General features: G+C 41.6%; 1 protein-coding gene and 1 non-coding gene across 3 annotated transcripts; both read right to left on the minus strand.

Annotated features, from left to right (window-relative positions):
* Positions 1–51: 51 nt before the first annotated feature.
* Positions 52–15,331, minus strand: gal3st4 (galactose-3-O-sulfotransferase 4). 2 transcript variants are annotated; one of them, XM_071512705.1, is made up of 5 exons: positions 15,134–15,331; positions 10,710–10,826; positions 7,245–7,545; positions 5,052–5,498; positions 52–5,009 (listed from the first exon to the last, which is right to left on the minus strand). In XM_071512705.1, exons 1-5 carry the CDS (start codon positions 15,154–15,156, stop codon positions 4,398–4,400), a joined length of 1,500 nt encoding a protein of 499 aa, XP_071368806.1. In that variant the 5' UTR covers positions 15,157–15,331; the 3' UTR covers positions 52–4,397. The 2 variants fall into 2 exon arrangements, with proteins under 2 accessions (XP_071368806.1, XP_071368805.1); XM_071512704.1 differs by having other exon boundaries at positions 52–5,498.
* Positions 15,332–21,674: 6,343 nt separating this feature from the next.
* trnal-uag (transfer RNA leucine (anticodon UAG)) lies at positions 21,675–21,757 on the minus strand. Its single transcript has one exon. It is a non-coding gene; the product is annotated as a tRNA-Leu (tRNA).
* Between the last annotated feature and the right edge of the window lie 2,925 nt (positions 21,758–24,682).

Raw genomic sequence — 24,682 nt, forward strand, 5'->3', positions numbered from 1 at the left:
CTTTCTCAAAATAATGAGAAACTTTCTCAAAATAATGACTTAGTATCTCAAAATAATGACTTAGTATCTCAAAATAATGACTTAGTATCTCAAAATGAGAAACTTTCTCAAAATAATGACTTAGTATCTCAAAATAATGACTTAGTATCTCAAAATGAGAAACTTTCTCAAAATAATGACTTAGTATCTCAAAATAATGAGAAACTTTCTCAAAATAATGAGAAACTTTCTCAAAATAATGACTTAGTATCTCAAAATAATGAGAAACTTTCTCAAAATAATGACTTAGTATCTCAAAATAATGAGAAACTTTCTCAAAATAATGACTTAGTATCTCAAAATAATGACTTGATCTTTTTTTTAATCACACTGGCGGAAATGGGCTTCCATACGGGGGAGTGTGTTTGCGAAATTGTGAGTGTGTATAGGGTTAAATCTGTTTCGTTCACCTGTTCTCTTCATGCATAAATACTGAAGCACGTTAGGAAGGAGACACACAATGTGGTACGCGTGTGTGTGTGGTCGTGTTAACATTCTGCCAAATGATGCAAATATCGTTACTGAGTGGCATTCATCATATTCACTGACTCAAAACGGACTTAAAACACGGACGAGTGTGTGTGGATAGCACTTCAATGGGTTCTTCTCTCAGCATGAACAGTGCATTCCATTGTACTGTAACATAACACACACACCCCCTAATCGCCATAAACCTCCAAATGGGATGACAAATCCCTAAAAGAATAAATACAGTATGTACAAATGTAAATTACAATAATAAATACAGAAATCTGTCATTTTTAAAGCCCTGGTCTGAAATGTGACCTGTATCCTAAGGCATAAAAAAGAACTGTATTGGTATTTTCTGACTCTGTGGATTAGTGTTTCCCCTACAATGCATTTAGTAGCAGAGGCCCAGAATAGCAAAAAAAAAAAAAAAAAAATAACAAACACAACCTGAAATTCAAACACGATTTTGCCATATTTCCCTCTTTAACAAGTTGCCAATTTTCGAGTTTTACTGCTATAACATAAGCAAATGCATGGAGGTAAAGCTAAAATGAAAACTCCACCACTGCTGCAGCAAATGACAGGGGGAGCGTACATCATACTGACATGTGCAACCATTCCGCAATACATTTCACATTAGGGCTGGGCGATATGGTTGAAATCAATATCACGATAATCATAAGGATTTTTCTCGATATCAATATATATCGCGATATGGTTCATGTATGCAAAATCACGTTAAATAATCAAATGAATGTTCATCTCATTGAACCGAATGGTGATGTTAGGTGTGGTGTCAAACAAAACAGAAATATTCAAATAATATTCCTACCATTCCTCATTTTATGAGTTTTTAAGTAAAATTTGCTTGTCATCATCAATTCAGACAGCAGAAATGTGTGTCCCGATATTAAAATATCTTCATATCATCACGATATGATTCCACTGAAAGACGATTTACGATAATATTATCGCCCAGCCCTAATTTCACATGTTATAACAAGACGTGAACATGTTTCTTTTGTTTTCCATTTCTTTTGTTTCTTTCATCTTTTCACTCCATTTTTACCACGACCTCTCTGACTAACACTGTGATGACAATTATGCAACAGAGCGTGTAAAAAAAACAACAAAAAAAACAACAAAGAGACTTGTCTGCAGGGAAAAAAAAAAAATTCTAAATGGACGAGAAGTTGATTCCAGCTATTCAAAGCTTCCCACTTCTCTACAGCTTTAACTTGAAAGACTACAGGAATAAACGAGGCCTGGAAAGCGGTCACATCCATCGCATCGAGGAATGAAAAAAAGTTCAGCTACTGTTTCTGCGTTGGATTTCAATATGCAAGCTTTATCAATTGCTCTCAAAGCCGGTCTTTTGACTCAATCTCTAACCCAGGTAAATGTACAGGCTGAAAAACAGGCCCTTTACAATAGGGGAAACGGAGGAGGTAGCCGTTCAGATACAATGCAGCGCACCCGACACCCCCAGAGGGCCGCCGGCTGTAAGGTGAAACCATTCAGACGGGAGTAAACGGAGAATCCACTGTAGTGTACGATGAAAGAAGCGGAACAGGCGCTCTTTGTTTCTCGCAATCGGCGTCAATCGATCAAATGTTTCAGATCGGGCCGTCTTAAGGAAAAATACACCAACCGGGACTCTCACACATTTCAGAACAGTTTTCCAGAGCTCCGTTCCTCGACGGTGGACTCTTCTTCATCACACAGTCGGACGTAAATTGCAAAGCCGATTTGCCAAAAAGCGGGTGTCTTCCCTTAAGGTGGACAAAGCAAGAAGCTCTTCTGATCTACTTCACTTTGGGGTTTTCAAAATTAATATCAATCCAGCTGGTAAATCATGCTTAAGAGCAGCGGAGAAGGGGTATAACCAAATCTGACAATAGAAAGCAGCTTATAGGGGATATACTGTATAGTGCAGTGCCAATTATTGTTATCACAATTGATACAGCAGTCATATATTCAGATCAGGGGTTGTCAAACCTTCTCCTAATAGAACCACATTAGACCACACTGCACTGTAAGTGGGGAGATAAATCCTAGGATTAGGAGTCATTCTCAGACATGCTGTAACTTGGATAATTTCTAGTGAATTCAATTAACTATTCGTCATTTTGACACCTGGAATCTCCTCAAGAACCCCGTTGGACCTCCTCGAGGACGCCTGGGTGTCCCCGGACCCCACTTTGAGAACCACTGATTTAAGATACCAGCCTGTGTGAATTATTTTGAAGCTACGGTGTCATTTCAGCTGTGCGCCAGCAGGTGGCCCGGAGCGACAGCCTTATTTTCTTAGCAGGGGTGTAATTAGTGGTAGATTATCCATTTCCTACAAATGATTACGGTCAGGAAAGAGAGAGTGGGGGGGGGGGGAAGCTGATGTTTTTGTCAGAGCTGCAGGTCTGGTCTTGTCACTGGATAACCAGACCGTCTGGGAAGGGAATCTGACCGGCAACTCGCTGGAGTGTGAAACGGGAGTGGGAGTGAATAGCAATGAGGCTGCCATGTTGCCCAACACCCGGGCTGTCAACCATGGCCGAGAAAGCGTGCGTGTGCCTGTGTGTGTGTGGGGGTGGATGCTGGTGCAACGACAACAAAAGACTGTCAAGAAAAACGAGTCAGTCAATATCGTTACGTATGCACACCCATGTGTCTGTATGTGTGTGTGTGTGTGTGTGAGAGAGAGAGAGAGAGAGAGAGAGAGAGAGTGACACGGCATCAGATTGCCAGGTATGCATGAGACTTTCACAAGTGGGAACATGGATGCGGTCACATGCCATCGACAAAGAGGTAGAAATCTGCTGGGCTGAACCGAAGTTAACACTTGTGTGTGTGTGTGCGATTTGGTAATTCGTACCTTCGCACGGTTCGGTCACTCGTAAATCTTCGCGCCTCCAGGCAAATATGGGGGTACATACGTTTAAAGATGTAGCTGCTTTGAGATTGGCTGTCTTCTCCCACACCCGCATGAGCTGCATTTTTCACACCTGGCAGCATGTCAGACAAATGGATTCCCATGGGAACGGCTCAGGAGGACGCATTCCTACTGCTATAGCAGAGGTGTGATCGTCATAAGCGCAGAACACGAAGCACATAGCTGGGATCAGTTCTGCCTTTCATATTATTAAGAGGTATTCAAGGAGACCTAGTTAGTGGTCCTGTACCAATACTGACACTATCATCAGGTACCAGGCTAAAACCGATGAGCTCTTCAGAGACCTAAACTAAATCTCTCCGACAGAGGAAAATGGATTTTATCTCGGTTATTTCTGTCCAGCAACCCCAAGTACTCTATTGGCTAATACTTAGTTTAGAATCCACGTCAGCAATGAAAAAGTGGTATCACTAGTGCTATCCAAGTGTTTTGAGAAGCTTCATACATGTGGGCCCAGGTCATGAAAATCTAAAAGAAATGTACAAACAGAACATGTACTGGGAATAAAATAGGTCTGCGTAGGCCTTTGTGTGTCAATCTGCTTTCACACATATCGGTGATGAACAGGAAAGCTATAAAAAAAACCAGGACCTGCCAACATTTTGAGCATGCCTCCACACGTGTGTCTTCCTCCTTCTGTTGAATCCTCCGAGTACAATTCTCCTTCAGCGTCCCGTCCCGACCGCGAAAAACATTCCAGGCGTTTCGAAGGTAAAGTCCGGGAGAACGACACAAACTAAAAGCAGAAACGGTCCTTAAGAAAACAAGCAAATACAACCAGAATGTTTAATGCGGAAGTGCAAAGGAGGAACGTTTCGTTTTCCCTTTCTCGCTTGTAAATCCACACTAGGCTCAGTGTTCAGTGTAATTGGTCCAATTGTTGAAAGGCGAAAGGTACCATAGGTAGGGATGGGGGGGGATCTAGACTCATCCCACACTATCTCGACCTCGCTTTTCCCTCTCCTCGTACCAAAGTCTGGTTGCTCCTCATTAACCGGCTTCCATCCCAGTCTCTCTCCGCCTCGTTCACTGTCCTCCCAACTCCTTCTCCCACCGCCAGTCTTTCTCCTGTCCTGGAGGAGTCTTGTCTTATAAAAGCCCCGCCGGCTGCTACCACCGGCCCCTGGCTCTGTTGCCCCGGTTGGGCTTGGGCTGGCTGAACCCGCGGAAACTGCTTCACATCCAGCACGTCTTTATACTGGATCTCTGGCCTGATCATCCTCAAACAGGCCTGTCTGGTGGCGTTGTCCAGCCCGGGCTGGAGCTCGTAGCCCAGTATCTTCACTAGCCCGCTCTGGAACGGCCGGATGTTTTTGTCTCGGATCCGGTGGGCCTCCACGGGCTTCCCGCCGTCCCTCAGGCAAACCTGGGCCAGAACCTCACGCCGCGTCCTGAGAAGAGCCAACTCCTGGTCCATCTGGGCGCGGCCGAACCTGTCGACTTCTTCCCAGAAAGTTCGGTTGAAGGCTTTATAGAGATGCCAGTCTAAGGCGTTCCACTCCCGCAACTTACCCCGCTGCTCCTCCGTTAGCGACAGATTGGGCGGCGCCTTGGCTTGCCGTCCGCCTCTGACGCCGACACCGGCCGCCGCCGCCGCTTTGCCCACCCAGCTCCCGCTCATCCCCCCGAGGCCGCTCGGCTTCTGCTGGCGGGCGTTGAGGCTGAACGAGACGACGGCGTCCAGCGGCCAGCAGAGGGCGTGTCTCAGCAGGACCATCGACTGGTCAAAGTACTCCGACACCAGGATCAGCTTGAAGGCGCGGCGGATCAGGCTCTCGCCCCGTCGAGCCAGCGCCACGGAGAAGTTGGCGTTGTGGTCCATGCCGAAGTCGAACCACAAGAGGTTGCGGGCGTAGTGGTTGTTACGGAGACGGGGGTCGTAGTATTTCTTGGGGTCTTCGGCGAATTCGCCCAGGCCTTTGGCTTTTCGAAAGGCAGGGGCAACTTCTTTGTAATAGGCAAAGGAGGACTCCGCCAGAGCTACTGGGTCCCGGATGATAGAAAAGTAGAATGTGTCTGCAGGCATCACCTTTTCTACCTGTGAAACAGAGGAGGAGAACATTTTTTCATTTTACTACTATTACTAAAAATTTTATAGAAATGTGATTTTTTTTTCTTTTTGGCTCAAACATGTTATTATATTGTTCTTTTAGGCCAGTGATTCTCAACCTTTTTCATATCAAGGACCGCTAACTTAACACACATTAGAGCCTCAGACCCCCATTTGATGAGATTTTGTCTCTCAAACTCAAATCTGAGAATATTTTTATTGTTAGATATGATTTTGTCCAGAATTCCACGACTATCTGTATTGCAGGTAGAGAGATAACAGAGAAACTATGATCAAAACAGTCATTCTTCTACATTCTCTAATTGTGTTAACTTCTTGTAAATGAAATAATGCTTAAGTTTAACAATTCATCAATTTGCTGGAGACCCCCTGGAACCCCCTCAAGGACCCCTGGTGGTCCCCGGACCCCACGTTGAGAACCACCGTTTTAGGCAATATTGTTCTTGACATTAATGTCAGTACGAGAAAAGAAAGGAAAGAGAAAGGGGGGGAGGGTGAAAAAAACAGGAAAGAAGAAGATGAAGAGGAATAAATAGAAGAAGGAGAAGTCAAACGTAGGTGGTTGAAGTAAAAACACCCAAGATTGTGCTTGTTTAATTTAATTCTAATTTAATTCCTAAGACTGGTAATGGTTAAATTATTCTACCTCAGCACTCCAGCATCATATCCTTGATCATTTCAGTGTTAAACCAAACATTACTGCTATGCTATGCTGCTGCAACAACACCACAGTGCTGCCAACCAACTGCCGCTCTGCAAATCATAATCTCTGCTATGAAAACAAGCCCAGGCAATACAAAAAAACCACTGTTCACTGTATGAACTGGTCTTTCTTCATTCTTTATCACCTCCCACCCCATTCTTTCCCTTTATCAAGATCTTAGTATAGTTCATTTTATCCAAATTCATCTAATTCTCTCGTATCGGGTTCGACTGATATTGGGTTTTTGAAGGCTAATAACCAAAAACAATGTTTTTGGAATAATGCCACTGATCAATATCTTTACATTTGACCTTTTAGAGGCCAAAGGAATTATAAGTATTCACTGTTTCCGCTAGATTTTTGTTCTTGTTAGGGTGGGAAAGCCTCTGAAAAAGCAGTCCAGTGGTTCTCAGTGTGGGGTCCGAGGACCACCAGGGGTCCTTGAGGGGGTTCCAGGGGGTCCCCAGCAAATTGATGAATTGTTAAACTTCAGCATTATTTCATTTACAAGAAGTTAACACAATTAGAGAATGTAGAAGAATGACTGTTTTGATCATAGTTTCTCTGTTATCTCTCTACCTACAATACAGATAGTCATGGAATTCTGGACAAAATCATATCTAACAATAAAAATATTCTCAGATTTGGGTCTGAGAGACGAAATCTTATCGAATGGGGGTCTGTGGCCCTAATGTGGACTAAATTAGGGGTCCCTGATTTGAAGTTGAGAATCACTGATTTAGACCATGGGGCACTCAAATTCTCTATTGAAACCCAGGGCAGCAACAAGAACAACAACAATAATTATGTCATATTAGAACAAACTGAATCATATCCATCATATCAGAGGTAGACCACGCTGACTGGACCAGATCCCATCTGCAATAAAAGGTCCCATAAATCGGTCTAACCCTGTCTCTGTAGTACTCTGTGGTGTATTTCTGCAAAAGAACAGCTGGGCAAAGCCGATTTTTCAAGATACCAACACCCCCCCCTCCACCATGACTCACCTCAGGCTTATTAAATCTCATGTGATTCCCCATGATGTGGAACTCCACGGCCCTGGGCCCTCGGTAACCTTTGACCCTGTGGGCGTTGAAGGGCAGCGGGTAGCCCAGCTGGTAGCCCAGCGGCAGGGCGAAGCGGAGGTCGCGCTCCTCTCCGAAGCGGTAGAGCATGTTGAGGACGGTGCTGCTGGCCGTCTTGTGGGTCTTGAGGAACATGATGTGGGTGTGGGGCCGACAGGAGCCCAGCGAGGGCCCCTGGGCGTCAGGGGACGAGAAGAGGGAGCGAGGGGCCGGCTGGACGCTGCTGCGGGACAGATGGAGGGGAGGGATCGTTTTAGCCTTCACGTGTCAAACTGTAGTCCTTTTAGATTGGTCTGAATTAGGAGACAAGTTGTTGCTTTGTAGGATCTAAAAGCGAACCGTGGAAAATGCTGTAAACCGACTGAAAACACCTTTTGACTTCAATAACTGCATCTTCTGTAACACTGAAACTGAGACTGTTGAGCATCTGTTTCATACTTGTGAGTTGGCGAAGGCTTTTTGGGACAGATTGTATGGGTGGATGGTTTCTACACATGTTGCTAGTGGGTCTTTCAATACAGTAACACAAAATGTGGATTCTGACCAGGGGGCCAGATTCACAAAACCCTCTTAAGAAAAAAAATGTTCTCAAAATAAAATTCAAAATAGGGAAAAATACTATTCTCAAAAACAGTTCTTATATATTTTCTTAACTTTCTTCTTATGTTTCTTCCTAAGAAAAAACTTACAAATAAATAAATGGTATTCTTGAAATGAAAGTTCTCAAATTTGTTCTTGGTTTTTTTCTTAACTTTTAAGACGGCCCTTCACCTGTCTTAAAACTCCTACAGTGAAAAGGTAAGCCTCTAATATCATATATTTAAACATATTTTAGACAAGTAGGTTATAGTTCAAAGTCTTCATAGGTTCCCCTACACCTAACATTAAGATGAACATTTATTGTAAAGCTTTATTTGGTGTAGGGCCAGGTAGGCCTCTGTCTCATGTCTGTTGGAAATAAGCTGCAAATTTTACAGTTACCAACAGCAACCAATGTTTAAATTTTTGCCCTAGTTGCCCTAAATAGATTTTTCCCCCAATTGTTTTGTAGATGGAAGCACTTTGGGTTGCCTCCTAGCCTTGTCTCCTAGCCTCCTAGCCTTGTCTCCTAGCCTCCTAGCCTTGTCTCCTAGCCTCAATGGCAGTAAGCCTAAAGTTTATTAACCATATTTAAATCAGGTCCTATTGTGAGAAGTTCTTAAGTAGGAAAATTAAAGAAATTCGTAAGAAATGAGACTGTTACTAAGAAAATATTGAGGAATTCCACTTAAGAGCCTTCTTAAGAACTTCCTAAAATTTCCTCTTATGTCATTTCTTAAGATCTATCGTAAGAACACATTGGTGAATCCGGCCCCTGGTTGCCTCTTTAATCTTCTGCCCCCCCCCCCCCCCCCCGGCGTGGAGTGTAAATAAATGAACAATATAAATACTTGCAAAACAAATGAATTTGTTTTGGAATATTGTTTGAGAATACGCACATAATAAGTTACTTTTGATTTTGGTAAATTGTCGCTTTAATGGCATTGTTGCAGTGAAGCTCTCGGCTCAGTTTCAGGGTGGTGAATATTTATAGGCCAGTTTTTTTTATTTTCTGGCTGTGTACAACCCAGAATCACACAAATGCTTCTTGACAGGCAGAGGGGCCGCAACCTAAACCTCCCCCAGGGTCTTTAGACCCAGATGTTTAGGGAAGAGGATAGAGGGATGTGTGTGTGTGTGTGTGTGTGTGTGTGTGTGTGTGTGTGTGTGTGTGTGTGTACACTTGCTTTGCTATCCTTGTGAGAACCAGTTTGAGTTTTAGACTTTCAGAGTGACAACATTTTTGTGAATTGATGACATTTTGGCCAGTCTTCAATCTTCTTCAAGCTACTAGTTTAGGGTTAGCAGTTGGGTTTACAATTAAGATTTGAATTAGGATTAGGTTGGGCGGTGTTACCGGACGGGCAGAGCAGGTGGCTAGCATGTTATTTGGGCCCAGGGTTCAAAATACAGAACTATTCCTTTAGGGTTAGTTTAGGATTAAGATTTGGTTTTAAGGCTAAGATTAGAACTAGGAGTAGGTTTAGGTTAGTGAAAGGGAATTAATGTAGTCAGTGAAAGTCATCCCAAGTACAGCAATACAAACATGTGTGCGTGTGTGTTTGTGTTTGTGTACGGTGGGGATAGACAGAGCAAATTGGAAACAGAAGCATACAGAAATAAGGATCTGGAAGCAATAAGAAAGAGAGAAAAGCCATAGAGAGTTTGCCTATCTGGTGAATCATTAATAAGGGAGGGTGTGGCTCTGGAAAACAAAGCAGCACATTACAGTGAAATGGACTTTTCCCTCAGGCACACGGTCTGAAGACCCTGTAGGCTTTGAAGGAATGTTTGGTAGGCTGTCCTGTTGTTCAGCTTAGCCATTAAGTGATGAGAACAGTCCACAAGTCCACACTTTAGCATACACTATGTTGTGTGATAGTAGCTCCATGCTAACGCTTTAGCATACACTATGTTGAGTGACAGTAGCTCCATGCTAACGCTTTAGCATACACTATGTTGAGTGACAGTAGCTCCATGCTAACGCTTTAGCATACACTATGTTGAGTGACAGTAGCTCCATGCTAACGCTTTAGCATACACGATGTGTGACAGTAGCTCCATGCTAACGCTTTAGCATACACTATGTTGTGTGGCAGTAGCTCCATGCTAACGCTTTAGCATACACTATGTTGTGTGACAGTAGCTCCATGCTAACGCTTTAGCATACACGATGTTGTGTGACAGTAGCTCCATGCTAACGCTTTAGCATACACTATGTTGTGTGACAGTAGCTCCATGCTAACGCTTTAGCATACACTATGTTGTGTGACAGTAGCTCCATGCTAACGCTTTAGCATACACTATGTTGAGAGATAGTAGCTCCATGCTAACGCTTTAGCATACACTATGTTGTGTGATAGTAGCTCCATGCTAACACTTTAGCATGAATGACTGTACTATCATTCAGGCCAACAGTCTACCAGGGACACATGGATGAATTTGGTGTCTATGTTCTCATCACTTAATGGCAAAGTTGAACAACAGGACAATCTACGAAAAACTCACTGTATCACTTTAAGCAACCAACTCTAAAACCAAATCTCCTCCAGTCATCAAATCTCCTCCACACCATGCAGTTCAGACTTGGTCAACAGGTTTCAATTGGTTGGACCCAGTTGTTAGTAGTTAATAACGCTGTAATTAGTAAGTAGTTAGCGACATTGTCTTTAATTAGAACTAAAAGGCTAATAAAATAAAAGGCTAATGATATACTTTCACTGCTTGTGAGGGTGAGAGTGTGCACGTCTGTGTTCGTGTGTGTGTGCGTCCATGCGTGTGTGTTTATGTGACTGCGTGACCTCTGACCTCTTGTTGAAGATGACCCCCAGCAGCTGGCCGGCGAAGGCGATGGCCACGAACAGCAGCAGAGCTTTCCACATCCAGACCGGACCAAACCGACCACACACCAGCCACCGCAACATCCTGGGGGGGAAGAGTGTGTGTGTGGGATGATGGATGGATGGATGGATAGAGGGATGGATGGAGATAGAGGAGAATACAGAAATAGAGGGAAGAGAAGCAGAGGGTGGAGAGGGAGCAGAGGAAGAAGGGGACAAATGATGTTGGGGAGAAGGGGTAGAGGGAGGGATGGAGGGAGAGGAGGATAGAGAACGCGGGAGGGGAAAATGATGGAGAAATGGAGTGGAACAAGAGGAAAGGATGGATGAAAGGGATGGATGGGGGAGGAAAGATGTTAGATGAGGTTACGAGCGGGGGAGAAAGGGGGACGAACCAAGATGGAGTCATATGAAAACAAGAGGGGAGACGTGATGTGATGGAGAGATTGGCAGAGCGTGGGAAGAGAGAAAAGAGAGGAGGAGAGAGAGGGGGGGGGGTAGAGAGAGCAAGACAACAAGCAGAGGGAGGGAGGGAGAGAGAGAGAGAGAGAGAGAGAGAGAGATTTGGATGAGTCATAAAACAAACATGACTAAGGCATCATCATGATGAAGAACCTGCCTGAAAACATCCACAGACTAAAGTACCTGTTCCACTGCTCAGATACCAGGACACTCACACTTCCATACTGTATATCAGGTTAATATTAGACTTTTATTAAAAATGATAGGATATGATAGATATTATGCAGTTTGATTGATTCCATATTTACTGTAGAATTGATACTACACTGGTTGTCTATGGGAAGCTGAGTTGATTATGATGAGATACTTTGATCAGATTCCACACAATGCATTCATTTATTATTATTATTGTTATTATTATCAGTAGTAGTAGTAGTAGTAACAGCAGTAGTAGTAGAAGCAGTAATACAATAGTAGTAATAGTACTAGGAGTAGTACTATCATTTTTATCATCCTCTATTACAATGGAGAGTTTTAGTTTCCAATGGTGTTATTCTGGGGGAAACAGTGAATGCTTGGAATTTATTTGGCATGTAGTAGTAATAGCAGTAGTACTAGTAGCAGCAGTAGAAGTAACAGTAGTAGTAGTAATAGCAGTAGTACTAGTAGCAGCAGTAGAAGTAACAGTAGTAGTAGTAATAGTGATACCAGTACTAATAACAGAAGTACCAGAAGTAGAAGCAGTAGTAGTAGAAGTACCAATAGACGTAGTAGGAGTAGTCATATCATAGTAGGGCTGGGTGATATGGTTGAAATCAATATCATGATAATCATAAGGATTTTTCTCGATATCAGTATATATCACGATATGGTTCATGTATGCAAAATCATGTTAAATAATCAAATTAATGTTCATCTCATTGAACCGAATGGTGATGTTAGGTGTGACGTCAAACAAAACAGAAATATTCAAATAATATTCCTACCATACCTCATTTTATGAGAGTTTTTAAGTAAAATTTGCTTGTCATCATCAATTCAGACAGCAGAAATGTGTGTCACGATATTAAAATATCTTCATATCATCACAATATGATTCTACTGAAAGACGATAAACGATAATATTGAATTATCGCCCAGCCCTACTATCATTGTTATCATTATTAGCATCCTGGGTTCCAGCTGAGAGTTTTAGTGTCCCATGGTGTTATTCTGGGCAAAATATTGAACACTTGGTATTCATTTAGCATGAACACATGCAAATTTGAAGATAACAAAATATCGGCTATTGGCAGAATCAATCCAAAAATATTGGTATTGGCCTTCAAAAACCCATATGGGTCAAACCCTACTATATACAGCACACCCAAAGCAAAGTGACAAGAACCAGTAGCCACTGCCTGCGTTTTCCTCTCTCATCTCAGGTGCTTTTATCTTCTGTGAGAAAAAACTGACCTTTGACGAAAAAAAAAAAAAAAAAAAAAAAAAAGAAATCAAGGAAGGAAAGTACCAGAGAGACGATGAGACTAGTGACACGACATGTGGACATATGCACTTTATCATGTGTGCCAGACAGACGAGCAAACCAATACTGTGTCACAATAGGAAGTGGTCACAACAACCGCAACGTGGTGTTAGTCTGTCTGTAAGTCTGCACTGGTGCAAGTGCCATGTCTGAGTGTTGTTTTTAATCCCGTGTGACTCTACCGTGTCTGTAACTTGTCAAGTGAACATTCCCAATGCTAATTACCTTAAACGTCGTATTTTGGTGCAGACAGAGGTCCCCTGGTAATACTAATCCTTGTGTGAAAAAAATCCCAGGAAAAAAAGGCAGTAGTGGAATCTATAGAAATTTTGCTTTGCTTAAATCAGGAAGTGATTCCAGCTGTACCTAGTTGTGAACTTACATGAGGCCCTCGCATCACGTAATACTGAGCTGCCAATTTGCATTTAAAGCCATGTACAGTATAGCTAAAAAAAAAAGTCAGCAGGTTCAACAGGGTGAGCGACCTGCCTGAACCGAAACTATCACTGTAATCTAAAACATCAAACACCACTACAGTATACCATGAGTGCATGCATGGGTGACACACAGTTACATAGAGGGATGCAGAGGAGGGAACCCACCTCAACTCAGTTCATTTAGTGCCACTTTGAGTCTGATATTAACCTTTATGAGGTAAATTCATAGTATACAGTACTGGGCAAAAGTCTTAGGCACCCTAGATTTTTTATATTAATTTCTTAGAAGTCTCAGATGTTTATTTGTTTTCTGCACTAGTGTGTCAGTAGACTGCTGTTCATTGTAAATTTTTGATATTCAGAAACGTTTCATTTAATTCGTTTTGAAAGCATCTTCGCTTTATGGATTTCTCTGACATGTGCCTAAGACTTCTGCACAGTACTGTATGTCGCAGTAAGCAGTGGGAGAAAAATGACAGAACTTCCACGGGGCCCCAAACCAGAGGGGCTTTTCAGGGAGGCTAGATACTACTGTACTAAGACACAACAGGGTGTGGGGTCAGGGCCCCCAGATTTCCTAGCAGCACCCCTGGCAAGTGTATCAAATCGATATGTTATATAAAGATAGTAGGGATGGATTGCAATACAAAAATGTGACAATACATATCGTGGGGCAGAAAAATGAATCGCAACATTAGCTCCATTTTATTCTGCTGTGGTAGTCACAAATAGGGCTGCAACTAACGATTATTTTCATTGTCGATTAATCTGTCGATTATTTTCTCGATTGATCGATTAGTTGTTTGGTCTATAAAATGTCAGAAAATGGTGAAAAATGTGGATCAGTGTTTCCCAAAGCCCAAGATGACGTCCTCAAATGTCTTGTTTTGTCCACAACCCAAAGATATTCAGTTTACTGTCATAGAGGAGGAAAGAAACCAGAAAATATTCACATTTAAGAAGCTGGAATCAGAGAATTTTGACTTATTTTTCTTAAAACATTACTCAGACCGATTAATCGATTATCAAAATAGTTGGTGATTAATTTAATAGTTGACAACTAATCGATTAATCATTGTAGCTCTAGTCACAAATAGGACCATCCAAATTATATTATCTACACTTTCTAATGATATTTTTAAATTGTTGTTTACATTCTAGCAAGCCAGTGTCATCACTAGAAAGATTGGTGCCTCAGGAATAAACAGAATTCTGCACAGTCAGACTTTGTTGTCATTGAACTTTTTTTTTTATATATATATATATATATATACTGTATTTCATATATCATACATATCGTGTATCGAATCGCATCGTGGGGTTCCATCCCTAAAAGACAGGGTCTTTCAAGGAAGAAAAATAAATGGATGCTCCCGCTGAAAACATTCGGAAGTTTTCCTGTTCGCCTTAGGGTGATCACTGACTGGAGATGATAGTTTATTATTATATAATACAGTTAAGAAAAGTAAAAAAAAAAAAAGGTTAAGCGTGCATGCATTGAGAGCATTCATGCACAGAGGCAGTGTATTAGCCAGTGGCCACCACCCCCATAGTCTCCACTACAACACAGTAGACAAAGAAGCCATTGGGAAATATAATAGACCTTTCATTTCAATACACAGACAGCATTACTTATATAATAGATGCTCACTGAGCGATATAATAGATGTTAACAGAAGAGGCCTTTCAGTGTAAAAGAAGACCCCCCCCCTCCTCTTCCTCCTCCTCCTCCGCTCCCTCCCTCCCTCCTCCTCCTCCTCTCCTCTCTTTCTTTGCAGGATCACAGCCCATCGCCGCCTTTTATATTTGCCACAAATCACTTCATCCGATCCGGTTTCAAAGCGAACGCGGTTTCGGCGCGGCTCTGTCCCTCCTCGACTCGACCGGACCCGGCCCGGGCTCCCCCCCCCTTTTCCCCACCGACCAACCAACCGAGCAAAACGGGAGTCCGGTTGTGTCCGTCCTTACCTGGCTCTCCGTCTGAAAAGCATAGCTGTGTCCCCGGGCCGGTATCGGTGACGGTGTTGTTGTGCAGCTGCGGAAACCACGGCGCATCTCGGAGGTTTTTTTTTTCCAGCTGCAGCGGCGGCTCCAACCGACGGGTCCAGATCAAGCCATGGGGCAACGGGCGGACGGAGCTCCCGGTTGTAGGGGAAAAAAGGAGTGGGAGGTGTTTCTGGAGGTTTTTGTCACCGCTGCTGATAATTCCTTCTGTCCTGCTTGTGTGATCGGTGCAGCTTCCCCACCGAGAAAAAAAAAAAAAAAAAATCCCGTTTCAGTGCGAGCTCTATTGGTTTGCGTTGTGACTCAGTAGCATTGCAAGCAGGTTGGAAGGAAGACAGTCAAGCCACGCAGAATATGAAAGAGTACTTCCGGGAAAACTTCCAAAAATAAAAGCCTTATCGGCAGACGGCGCTGCAGAGTAATACAAAGTAACTACGGTATGTGAACATGAACAATAGAGGTCCTCGACTGTATCTGGAAAAATTATCCTTACAAAAAAAAAAAAAAAGCATAAGACCGCTTAGAGGTTTTAGACTATGAGGATATACATAACACGTTCAAGGTTAATGGGTTGAAAGAAATCTATGTGGTACTTTTTTCCAAACATAATATTTGGTAAACTTTAGGTCTCAATTTCTTGCTGAAGTGCATTCATAAAACCAAAAACGACCCATCAAATTATCTAGGTTTCATTACAGGCTTGGAAATTATGTTTTGCCCACACAAGGTCTTTCTATGGAACAATTATATTATAATTATCAGAGACAAATCTATATATCTTTCTATAGGTGGTATGACAGAAATATTGTCTTTGTCCTTAATGTTTTAGATCAGAAAGGTAAATGCTTTGTCTTATAAAGAATTCAGGATAAAACATAAATTGAAATAACTGGTTCCGGTTTCATCATCCTCATGTCTTTGCCTCTTACATTCCAGGAACGACTGAATAAATGGCACCACACACCGCAGAAGCCAGCACTGGCATTGGAATTACTATTATCATGTGACATTCCAGTTCTATAGAGTAAGAGCTCCCTCGCTAACAAATTCGATGCTTTTATTTTGAAAGGAGAATGGGTTTGTTTCCGGCGTGGTTCTGTGTATCTCTGTCGGCTTGGCGCAGCGGGCTGGGATTTATCTGCTCTGACGTCACTCTGATGCTGACAGAAAGGCATCCAGACAGAGAGCAGTGCTGGACCCCTTAAAGAGTAATCCGTTATTCATTTATTCATCATCAAAAGTAATCTGATTACTTTAGGTATCACTCCATTGGAGCAGTAATTCATTATACTACTATTTTTTATTTTTTATTTTTTCATTCCATTCCAGCAAAATGCATTACTGCCCATTCCTCCATAGCCTCAAAAAGTTCCCCATTCATCATGACCTTAAAGTGGCCCTGCCAGTCCCTGCTGTACTGGACATGACAAGTGGAGGCACATCACTGGCGACAATGAGTCTAAATGTTATATTACATAATACCTTGTTTATGTAACTTAATGAACTAATGAACTGGATGGTCATATAGCCCCAGGGGTGTATGGTGGGTGGAGGCAGAGCAGCTACATGGGCTCCATGAAGAGGGGCCAGTTCAAGATGAAACAGTGGCTCTCCATGCATGGACTGACTCCTGAATTAACTGTTTGTTATACAGCAGGGTATCTGCAGGTTTCAGAAAGCCACATTTAAGACTTTTTAGAACCTTTCAATTAGGGCTGGGCGACATGGACCAAAAATCAAGTCTCTGTATTTTTAGGCTGAATGGCGATACACGATATATATATCTCGGTATTTTCTACGAAGTGGGCTACATGTTCAGTTGTAAGTCAAAGCCATGTGAGATGTCACAAGCACTTTTATTAAAACAAGACTGTGATCAAAATAAATATATGATATGGACAAAATCGAATATCACAATATTTTTGACCAAATACCTCGATATCGATATTGCGACAATATTGTAGGGATGACTATTGGTGCTTTCACAAAATATTTACACAATGAGATTTTTGATAAATAATCATCAGTAATGTGGATATAATGACTAAGTGGGTAAAGGCAAATAATAGAACAGTCTGGTAAGTTCAGAAAATGACATCACTTAACTGTAATGCAGCCTTTAAAACCAGGAAAAGACACTTATGCCATATCATGATATTACCATATCCAAAATCTAAGACGATATCTAGTCTCATATCACGATATCGATATACAGTACTGTGCAAAAGTCTTAGGCACCCAAGAGTTTTTATATAAATTGTGTCTTAGATGTTCATTCATTTTTTTTTCTGCATTAGTGTGTCAGTAGACTGCTCTTTACAGTACATTTTTTGATATTTAGAAACTTTTCATTTAATTATTTTTGAAAGCATCTTCGCTTTACTCTTTTTCTTTTACATTCGCCTAAGACTTTTGCACACTACTGTAATATCGATATATCGCCCAGCCCTACTTTCAATGCTACCTGGAATTGAATTTAAGATAATAATAATAATACATGACATTTATATAGCGCTTTTCTCGGTGCTCAAAGACGCTTTACAAACACAGGATAAAACAATTTTAATAGAGATATAAAAGATAAAAATAGATGAGAAAAGGGAATATATATAGGGAGGAAAGGGGGAGAGGGGAGGAGAAGAAGATTAGAGATGAATTTAACAACCGAAATAAAGAAGCAAATCAAAACCAGCCTATTTCTGATTGAATAATGAAAGTTGTTAAACTATAAATGGACAGAATAAGAAAACGGACAGCAGGGAATTGATTGTTAAAGCTGCACTATCGCCAAGATTAGCATGTAAAACTGCAGCTGTCTTTTCAGCCTAAAACACAGAGGTGGGGAAGAGCTTTCCATCCCCACTAATTGAGACGCTGCAGATTCACCCTGTTTGCCCAAATTCAAATCCGGTGTCCGTACGGAAGTGACCGATCCAAACGATAAGGTATTTCCATGCTTGGCGCTGCTGAAGCCGCGGTCAGAGAGCACGTGCGTCATCAGAAGAGACAAAACGGCGGTACGTGTGAAACGCCTCCGTGGGCCGAGCTTTAACTCGCCACCGATTTGCCTGAGTGGGCGAGTGAAACCACGTGAGATAATTGATGAGATGCTAACAGCCCAGGCTCTCTCTCTCTCTCTCTCTCTCTCTCTCTCTCTCTCTCTCTCTCTCTCTCTCTCTCTCTCTCTCTCTCTCTCTCTCTCTCTCTCTCTCTCTCTCTCTCTCTCTCTCTCTCTCTCTCTCTCTTCTCTCTCTCTCTCTCTCTCTCTCTCTCTCTCTCTCTCTCTCTCTCTCTCTCTCTCTCTCTCTCTCTCTCTCTCTCTCTCTCTCTCTCTCTCTCTCTCTCTCTCTCTCTCTCTCTCTCTCTCTCTCTCTCTCTCTCTCTCTCTCTCTCTCTCTCTCTCTCACTGCAGGGCTCATTGGACAGAGTGGACAGGGATTCTCACTGGATAGGTTCCATTCCAGAATTTTCTTTAGCTTTAACTAGGCTGTGTGTCCTTGGCGTCTTTGAGATTCTTGAATGTTTCTCCTGGCTGCAACCAAACTTCCCCTGGTGAGACCACAAAGACTTGAAACTTGAAACGGCTCTAAGTTCAAGCTGCTCTGGGTGCAGCACGTACACTGCAACAATATTTAAGAGTAAAAAAGAAAGAACAAAATCACGCCAAGATGAAGATGAATATACAAATCAAATGATAAAACGGCAAAACAAAAAGGTGCTTGGTGCAGTGAAACTAATGTTTACAAAGAGAGCAAGCAGATTTAAGTGCTGCTACAGGCAGTAGTGGAAGAAGTACTCTGATCCTTTACTGAAGTAAAAGTCCTGCATGAAAAATCCTACTTCAGTAAAAGTACATAAGTATTAGCAGCAAAATGAAGTTAAAGTATTAAAGTAAAAGTAGTTGGTTTGGTCCCTCTGACCGATATTTTATTATATATGACATCATTAGATTATTAATACTGAAGCATCAGTGTGTAAGCAGCATGTTACTGTTGTAGCTGCTGGAGGTGGAGCTAGTTTGAACTACTTTATATACAGTTAGCTAGTTTAGTCCAGTGGTTCCCAACCTAGGGGTCGGGCCCCTCCAAAGGGTCACCAGATAAATCTGAGGGGTCCTGAGAGAGGAAAGAAGAAAAAACAGTTCTGATACACACATTTTTCAGTTTTTGGACTTTTTCTCTAATCTTTGATTTTTGCTGAAATATTGGATCATTTGAACATTTATTGAAATGAAACCATGTGAGGTTTAGAGGGAAAAATCACTATTTGGTGGAGCTGTTAACAACTCATAGACATCTGAAATGTGACCCGACTACACACTGCTTTTTGTAAGACGTCAAAAGCCAAAAAGGTTGGAAACCACTGGTTTCATCTTTAACAATGTGTTGTATTTTAAAAGCTTGTTATATTATCCACTGTGTCAAATCTCCATCTGAAAAGTAACTAAAGCTGTCAAATAAATGTAGTGGAGTAGAAAGTACAATATTTCCCTCTGAAATGTAGTGGAGTGGAAGTATAAAGTAGCATCAAATGGAAATACTCAAGTTAAGTACAAGTATCTCAAAAGTACTTGAGTAAATGTACTTAGTTACTTTCCACCTCTGGCTACAGGACTCCTCTCTCCTCAAGAAGGTGAAGTAAAAGTTGAGTTTCCTTTTCTTTTAGGCTTTGTGCCCCTGCTTTGTAGCCCTGGATACAATAACCCCACTTGGCAGGAACTCAAAGCAAGAAAATGTGCCGCGGGTCAGCTGGGTAGAGCTTTACTCTGGCTGCCGGTCATTCCCGCTAACAGCTGGAAGTACTGAGCTTTACAACAAGCCCCTCTATTCACCCGGAGTAACGCATATAGGAAAATGTATTGTTTCATTCTCCGTTCATTGTAGGTATTTTTAATTTTTCATGTACATAGGGTGCCATAACTCCACCCTTGCACTCTAAAACCCATTACTTCCAATGGCTTGCACCATGTGTGAACAAAATGTGCACAAACATTGCACCACACATTGTGATGAAAGCCTCATGTGTCCAGCAGAAACGACAAGGGAGGTGGCTGACCAGGAAAGGAAAGGAAAGAAAATGGAAGAAAATTGGTTCTAGCAGTATCAGAATATATACTTGACCTTTGCTTTTATGCGTTACAATGCACAATTATTTTGATTCCATTATAAGAAAAAAAATTGACACCAAGATTTACTTTTAGGTATCAAAATTGTTTATGTTAGAGTGTTTTGACTTAGACCAGTGGTTCTCAACGTGGGGTCCGGGGACCACCAGGGGTCCTTGAGGGGGTTCCAGGGGGTCCCCAGCAAATTGATCTATTGTTAAACTTCAGCATTATTTAATTTACAAGAAGTTAACACAATTAGAGAATGTAGAAGAATGACTGTTTTTATCATAGTTTCTCTGTTATCTCTCTACCTACAATACAGATAGTCATGGGATTCTGGATAAAATCATCTCTGACAATAAAAACATATTCTCAGATTTAGGTCCAAGTGACAAAATCTCATCAAATGGGGGTCCGTGGCCCTAATGTGGACTAAATTAGAGGTCCTTGATATGGAAAAGGTTGAGAATCACTGACTTAGACTATTGTTATCAACATAGGTATAACCTCTTATTAAGAAAGTAAACATTTGTGTAATTGGACTTTTGGCTCTAAAATATTTAGTTTCAGAAATAAAGTCACAGAGGCAACTTACCCATGTGACAACTTGCCCCGCCCTCCCCTACCACAAACAACAATATTAAAGCTGCGCGCCAATGTTGCACCTTGGCGGCCCCGAGTGGCAGCGAGAGGTAACAGTTTGACTTTTGAGGACTTCACTACCCAGAAATCATGTAAGGTGGCGTCTTCTTCTTCGTGTGCGGCGGAAGAGTCCAGCGGTTTAGGAAACACTTTTGGATTTCCTTCGTAAATTTGGATTTGCCACTTCTGGTGTTTTTCCCACCAGTGACCGTACCGACCGTACCCCACTTTGTGTTTAAAGCTGGTAGGATGGCTAAAACATCCTGCCTTGGCTTTATAAATTCCACACTATATCACCCCCCCCCCCTTCCTTGATAAATCCAGTCCCAGCTCTCCAAGTTACTGCTGCTGCTGCTGCTGTCCAGTAACTTTACACTGCAGCAGCTGCTAAAACATGTCAAACTGATCCACAACCAAGTCAGCCTAGTCATTTAACACTCTCTTGTCTACACAGCGACATTAATGTTGAGTGCAGATGATCTACATGCTAGCTAAGGTTTGGCTCGATGATACAACAGGTGTGATTTCAAAGTGTGAACTGAGTTTCTAACCATCAAAGTTAAACCGCCGTGCTCATCCAAATAAAAATATGGAATCATTAGTAGTGCCACAAGACGCCCTTATTACAGGTTGTTTTTATTATATAGGTTTTTAACTATTAATCTCACATTTTATTAGCTTGACAAGTGCCTGGGCTTAACTACTGTACTTCCCCTGTTCCTTGTTAATTTAATTGTCTGACCTGAACATATGGCATGGCAGTGGTGGGACTGGAACCCACGCTTCCAGGGAGAACTGGAGCCTAAACCCAGTGCCTTGAACCACTCAGCCACACTACCAGATGGGTCTAAAGGCTGGGTCAGCATCACTAATAGGTGCCTTTTGTTTCCCCAATATATACCATTTATATTTAATGTAAAGTGTGCAAAATAATCCATTTGAAAAGTTTACCTATAAATGGATTCCCTTTTATGAACATGAGCCACAAGATGAATTTTATAAATTTTTGAATATTTATTTTATTGGATGCAGACGATTGTCCCAGGTGCTGCTCACTCAACGTCAATGAGAGTCGTAAGTAGGCCTAATACAATTATAAAATTTTCCAGAACTTTCCATATATTATTTTTTGAACAGATTATTTCTCAAGACAAGCCCTTTTGATCATTTATGTTGCATTTTGTATAATGATATGGAACATTTTGTGTGTATACATGAAATTGTTCAATTGTGCTTGATGACGACCATGCATTGATCCATGCATTTGTTTACAGCTGTGTGTAAATGTCACATCTATAATAGTATTACATTTTTTGCTTTTAGTTATTTGATACTGCACACTTACAATTACAATTACAATTTCCCATTTGGCAGATGCTTTTATCCAAAGCGATGTACACATGAGATTTTAATACAACACAAGCAAAGATCTAGTCAGGAGAGAACAACGAGAATAAGTGCCATAAAGCTAAGATCTAGTCTGACAGGACAGTGCATAGAGACAGATAAAGAATTTTTTTTTTTTTTTTTTAGCAATTATCCATGTCCATCAGATGAGAAGGTGTTCGCTAAAGAGCTGGGTCTTTAGCCTTTTCTTAAAGATTGAGAGGGACTCTGCGGATCGAATGGAGTTTGGGAACTCGTTCCACCACCGAGGAACCACAGAAGAAGAAGAGTCTGGCTAGAGACTTAGGGCCTTGTTGTGGTGGCCGTTTTGGTTGCTGCTTTGTAGGCGAGCATCAAGGACTTGAACTTGATGCGGGCAGCGACTGGGAGCCAGTGGAGGGAGATGAACAGCGGAGTGACATGTGCTGTTTTGGGGCCGGTTGAAGACCAGACGCACCTCAGCGTTCTGGATCATCTGCAGAGGTTTGATCATACATGCTGGGAGCCCTGCCAGTAAGGAGTTGCAGCAGTCAAGGCGTGATATTATAAGAGCCTGTGCTAGGAGTTGTGCTGCATGTTCAGACAGGTAGGGTCTAATCTTCCTGATGTTGTATAGAGCAAATCGGCAAGACCGAGCAACAGAAGCCACATGCTCCTTAAAGGTTAGTTGGTCATCAATCATGACACCAAGTTGTGGGCAGACACTTGAGCCTGACCAAGATGTTTTTTGAGTAGTCTACTATCTACTATATGCAACAGAACATTAAAGAAATTAGACAGCTGAACCAAAATATTTGGATGTTGAGGGGTCTCAAAGGCACTGTAAGGCAATATTAACCCAGCTGTTAACAACTGTTAATCAGTCTAGAGCAGTGGTTCTCAACCTTTTTCATATCAAGGACCCCTAATTTAGTCCACATTAGGGCCACAGACCCCCATTTGATGAGATTTTGTCTCTCGGACCCAAATCTGAGAAAATTTTTTATTGTCAGATATGATTTTGTATAGAATTCCATGACTATCTGTACTGTAGGTAGAGAGATAACAGTGAAACTATGATCAAAATAGTCATTCTAAAATGACAAAATAATGAAGTTTAACAATTCATCAATTTGCTGGGGACCCCCTGGAATGCCCTCAAGGACCCCTCGTGGTCCCCGGACCCCACGTTGAGAACCACTGGTCTAGAGTAATCTGCAAGTTGTATCACAGGTGGGAGTACAGAACAGGGTTAGAATGGGTTACCTTGTCCAGTAAAGATCGAAGACAATTAGTTAGCAGCTTTAATCCAAAAATTGGTGTTGATACTGGGCATCAAGAACCCATATTAGTGGAACCCTAGTGCACACTTGTATGTCCAAGTGTCTGATTGTTTGTTGTGCCCATTGGCCATGAGTCAGACTAAATCCATGTTAAGGTTAAGAGATGCCAGTTCAAATTCTTATCTATCTATCCTGCTCACGTCAAGGCCACCGTTAACAAGCTAAAAGGTCTGGCTGTGAAGGACAGGGCCGCATCTCAATCATACAGGTTCCCACCCTTTACCTTTGAACTCATTTACTCACTAACTCCACTACAGGATTTGAAGGATCAAGTGTCCCGAGAGCAGAAAGGGAGACTAGCAGCCGAGCTTCAAGTTCACTTAAAGCCGACCGTTGTATTAGCCGCTCCAAGGCACGAAGGGGCGTAAGAATAGGCTAAACTAATCTGAGCTTTCAAAGCTTCATGGAAATCTCTCTGGAAAGCCTAAATCTGCCTTGGCTCACGTATTTTGTAGGTGAAAATTATTATTATTATTTGTAGTAACCTAGTGCAATTTGCATCAACTTTTAAAATAGTGTAAATCCAACACAATATGGACCTGGGGGACTTTGTGTGTGTATAATGTTTCATTTTGTGTAATGACCAGATAAAACACAATAGGCCAAACACAGTTTTGGATGGTGAAAATTGCCTTCTTCTGTTTTTAACAGCGCTATACAGTATGTGTAGCATTTTAACATGATAAAAATCGTTACTATATTAATTTTGAGGCATGTATGATTACTGTAAACTAATGAGATCATCACTGGGAAGATTGGCAGCCTCCACCAGCCTCTACACTGCATTTTACATTGTGTGTCACCAGGTTGGATTTGGCGGGAAATCTGTATTTCCTGCAATAATTCAACTGTGCAATAATTATTATAATTATTTACACTGTTGTATATATTGTAGTATGATGCACATATTTGTACATATTTCTTATTTATCTTATTTCTATATTATTATTGTTATATATTGTAGTATAATGCACATATTTTACATATTTCTTATTTCTATTTTTCTTATAATTTCTCTATGCTTATATACAGTATATTTCTCTTTTAGAATGTGAG

This window comes from Centroberyx affinis, unplaced genomic scaffold, assembly GCF_046629955.1.
Source record: "Centroberyx affinis isolate AG114_WGS23_722 - 3 ecotype Tasmania unplaced genomic scaffold, CSIRO-AGI_Caff_v1 ptg006459l_1, whole genome shotgun sequence".
Taxonomy (NCBI): Eukaryota; Metazoa; Chordata; class Actinopteri; order Beryciformes; family Berycidae; genus Centroberyx; species Centroberyx affinis.